This window comes from Oncorhynchus gorbuscha, linkage group LG09 (assembly GCF_021184085.1).
Source record: "Oncorhynchus gorbuscha isolate QuinsamMale2020 ecotype Even-year linkage group LG09, OgorEven_v1.0, whole genome shotgun sequence".
NCBI lineage: Eukaryota > Metazoa > Chordata > Actinopteri > Salmoniformes > Salmonidae > Oncorhynchus > Oncorhynchus gorbuscha.
Window position 1 is genome coordinate 33,025,217 of NC_060181.1, and position 4,484 is coordinate 33,029,700.

The following is a 4,484-nucleotide window of genomic DNA, read 5'->3' on the forward strand; positions in this document are numbered from 1 at the left end:
GTACATTTTCTCCAGTCATCCCAAAATGTCATCCTCCATATTAGATAGAAGGTAAGAAACTTTCTATATCTCATCTTATGCTGCACACCATTTCTATAAAAATGAATCTGTATTCATAGATGACCTGTTTTAAACAAATGCACACACAAGAATTAGAACAGCAAACATAAACATTTAACATGTGATTCACACGTACAGTCAGAAACAGCTGAACAGTCATCTTCAGGCTGACCCCTGGACAGTACTGTGGCTGCCATGTTTCCGTACTTCTGCAGTTCGTGTTGTGTTTTAACAGCTTGGTTGTCATTCTCTCTGTTTTGTTGTTTCTTGTGATGAAATGTCCTGTGTATGTTTTCTTTAATCCGATGCTTTGACAAGACACCTACTGCGTTTGAGCAATCAGCACTCCTTCACAGGAGGGGAACTCTTGGACTTTAGAGTAGATTGCCTTGGTGGCAAGCTGAGCAGCAAGGGTCAGCCTGCAGTCACATGCTAGCACAAACATCCAATGATAGTCCTGTACTTCAACCTACGCTGCCAATGGGTCTGCGTCTGAGGTGGGCCTTATCATTTCTGAAGGACTATAAGACGTTTGGGAGGCCCGACGAAAGATACCATCCGATTTAAACTGTCCTGCAACTCAGGTGAGTGGTCCCGTTTCTTTCTCTGCCGAGGAACTCTTATGCTTGATGCGGTAAAACGTTTGTTTTTCTTGCAATATGTTGTTTAGTAGTGAGTCAGGTGTCTGCAAAAATGGGCATTCAATGATAGAGGGACATTCCTTCCCAACCACATTGTGAGCTGCTTATTTAAGCAGTATTGCTATAAGCAGTAGTTCAGAGAGTGATCTTTAGAGTGCTTGATAGATGTTTCATTACTGTTTTCCAAGAGGTAAACTGTCGATGTGAATCAAGATGATTCTTCTCAGGGAATTCAGAAAGGCAAATTAAGATGGAAATCAAAACAGAGTCCATGTCTAATTCAATTCCAAATTTGCCCAGACAGTCAGAACATGCCATTTCCTAGGGAGTCAGGGTAATGGGCATTTGGCGAACTACATTACTATTCAGACAATTTATTATGATATGAAATCTTGCTGATTTTAAATCTTCTTGAATTAACTGAGTTAAATTGAACTGATCTCAAACCTGCCACCGAGTGTACTTATTTGTTATGCCAAGAGAAAAACCTTGAAACTACAAAATGCTTTAGAGACCGCCATCCTTCCATTCGGCAGTGGTGGAAAAAGTACTCAATTGTCATACTTGAGTAAAAAGATACCTTAATAGAAAACGACTCAGGTAAAAATGAAAGTCACCCAGTAAAAGAACCTTAAGTAAAAGTTTAGAAGTATTGGGTTTTAAATGTACTTAAGTATAGTGATGGAAAAAGTAATAATTTGTCATATTTGAGTAAAAGTAAAAAGTAAATGCGACAGACCTACATCAAATTCCCTATATTAAGCAAACCAGACTGCACAATGTTATTGTTTTAATTTAAGGATAGTCAGGGGCACACTCCCACACTCAGACATAATTTACAAACGCAGCATGTCTTTAGTGAGCCCGCCTGATCAGAGGCACTAGTGATGACAACGCGTTAAACTGATAGGTGCGTGAATTGGATCACATTGCTGTCCTGCCTGACCATTCAAAATGTAACAAGTACTTTGGTGTGTCAGGAAAATTGTATGGGATTAAAAAATACATATTTTCTTTAGGAATGTAGTGGAGTAAAAGTAAAAGGAGTCAAAAATATAAATAGTAAAGTACAGATGCAGCAAAAAATGACTTAAGTAGTACTTCAAAGTAATTTTACTTAGTTCATTTACATCACTGCCATCCAGTGATCACACGCCTCCACAGACCTATGAGGTCAAGCTAATTCTACCACTCTCTTCTCTCCTTAGGTGCCCTACTCAACAGCCATGAAGTTCTCTCTTGCCGCCCTGGTTGTTGTGCTTGCTCTGGCACATGGTAAGAGAGTTTTTCATATCTGAAAGGTTCAGTCTGTCGTTAGTTTCTCCCCTGTGGTAGCATTCGGAATTAAATACACAATCGCGGCAAAAAAATAAATAAATAAAATAAATAAATATATATATATATAAAATATAATAATAGTGAGAGATATGCTTGATATAGACATGTTATATTCCAGAGTTGGTGGATTTATTTTTAACGGCTGTATGTGTAGAGGGTCTTGTATGTGTTGTTGTATGCTATGTGGGCATAAATGGTTTGTGTACAATGTGGGCCTCTGTTAATGACGTTACCCTCTGGCTACCCCTAGGAAGCCAAGCAGCACAGTGCCCCGAGGTTGAGAAACTGACACAGTACTTCCAGGATCTGTCAGCTCAGCTGACCTCCACCACTCAGGAACTGGTGCAGAAGATCCAGTCAGAGTGAGTGACATTTTTTAAAACTATTACATTATTTGATACACTTTTGAAGAACCAGCCCTTCCAACCAAGTCCTAAATAAAAAGTTGAAGAAAAAACACAAGTCATCCTCATTCTATTGCCTTATAATTTACAATAAAGAAACGATGAAGGGAGCAGCCAAAAGCAATGCAAAATAATGGATGTAGGGTCAAAAATAATATACACAAAAATTAGATGAAAAAAGGCCAATGGCCTGCAAAAGCATTAACAATCAATGTGTTTTGATCCTATTTTTCAATAATATTTTTGTCACTACCTTAGTTTATATTGTATTCAGACCACTAATCACCCACTCCCTTCCGAACAGGACCTTCTTAGAGGATGGGAAGGCCCAGCTGCAGCAGATCCAGGCCAAGCTGGCACCACTGGCCGATGACATGCAGGCCCAGCTGAAGCCCCTGGCTGAGAACATGCAGGCTCAGCTCAAGCCTCTGGTCGACAACGTCCAGGCTCAGATAGAAGACCTCTTCCGCAAGGTGATGGACCAGACCAAGGCACTCAGCCAATAAAGCATCTCCTTTTCAACAACCTGACCATCTTGGACTGAATCAACAGCTCCATAGGCTTACAAGAAGCCAAAACCAGTCCACCAAGAATTGGAACTAGACAAACCTTCTGTTTAAGTCATTTGAATTTGTGCCAAGACCAATGTTGTTGACATGCAAAGACAGACAGTAGTAATCTGGAACATCATTAAAACTTGTAAACTGGTCCTGTGGTCTCTATTGTAATTTGTTGTCTATTAATTTTCACAGAAATTAGTTTCCAATCATACATCCCTTAGCATGTTTGTTTTGTGTCTGATTATTGAAATCGGCTTCATTTCTCAATTTAGGAATTATAGTTTCAACAATAACCCATTTTACTACATCACAGGTCATACACTACCAACCCATTCTCTCAATAAAAAAATCACTACACTTCCCTCTGTATTTATTTGGACAGTTAAGCTAAATGTTTAAATTTGGCGCTCTGCTCCAGCATTTTGGATTTGAGATCAAATGTTTCATATGAGGCGACAGTACAAAATGTCACCTTTTATCTGAGGGTATTTTCATACATATCGGTTTTACCGTTAAGAAATAAAAGAAGGGAAGAACCGGATTGTGGCTACATGGTATACAGCTACAGACGAAAGAGAGGCATAAATCGTCAATATGTTAATTTCGCGGAGAATTTGAGCATTTTAGCTAACCCTAAACCTAACCATTGTTTTAACCTTAACCTAATTATCCTAACCTGCTACATTAAGTATCCTATCCTAAATTCTGTTTGTCCCTGTATACCATCTATGACAAAAAGTAACGCGGTCAGAAGTAACACGCCCATTTTCTCAAATAATACAGACGCTAGAATGATTTAACGACACGCGCAAGTGTCTAATGCAGAAGACCACCTTCCTGCAAAAAAATCTGCTCGCTGAAACATTTCAACAAATTATCAACAAAAGTTGTTTTGAGTGAGGGAAAGTAAAAAACAAATGTTGTGCTCATTTTTTTTAAGGTTCTAAACATATGTTATTTTCTTAACCGATCTAGTGACTAAATTACAGCATAGGTTTAAAATATATTGACAGCTAGTCTAGGATGCTAACCAAGGAGAAGGTACAGGAGAGAGGGGTGGGGCGGAAGTAACATTGGTAGGGCACAGAAGTGACAGATATTGTGCACTTCTCGCCAGACTTCCAACCCAAGCCTGTGTTACTTTGGCCCACAACAGGTACAAAAGTAATGTTGCAGTAGTTCTGTTCTCGGTCTATTTCATTTGAAGTCCTTTAATAACCTAGAAATGAAATTACAGTTGCTAGAGGACATGTATAAGTTGTTTATAATAAAATATGGTGGCTTTAGCTCTATCAATCTCTGAGTAAATAAGTGTTACTTACGCCCCGGTTCTCCCCTACTTTATGTATCTAGTCCCTCCATTTGAAGAAGTCATAAGTATTTGGACAAATTCACTTATAGTCTATGAAAGTAGTCAAATGTTTACTATTTGGTCCCATATTCCTAGCACGTAATGACGATGTCAAGCTTGTTACTACAAA

General features: G+C 38.8%; 1 protein-coding gene across 1 annotated transcript; it reads left to right on the forward strand.

Annotated features, from left to right (window-relative positions):
- The first annotated feature begins 551 nt into the window (after window positions 1-551).
- LOC124042775 (type-4 ice-structuring protein-like) lies at window positions 552-3,151 on the forward strand. Its single transcript, XM_046360882.1, has 4 exons — window positions 552-644; window positions 1,910-1,976; window positions 2,290-2,401; window positions 2,748-3,151. The coding sequence occupies exons 2-4, from the start codon at window positions 1,928-1,930 to the stop codon at window positions 2,947-2,949; spliced, it is 363 nt and encodes a 120-aa protein (XP_046216838.1). The 5' UTR covers window positions 552-644; window positions 1,910-1,927; the 3' UTR covers window positions 2,950-3,151.
- The last annotated feature ends 1,333 nt before the right edge of the window (window positions 3,152-4,484 follow it).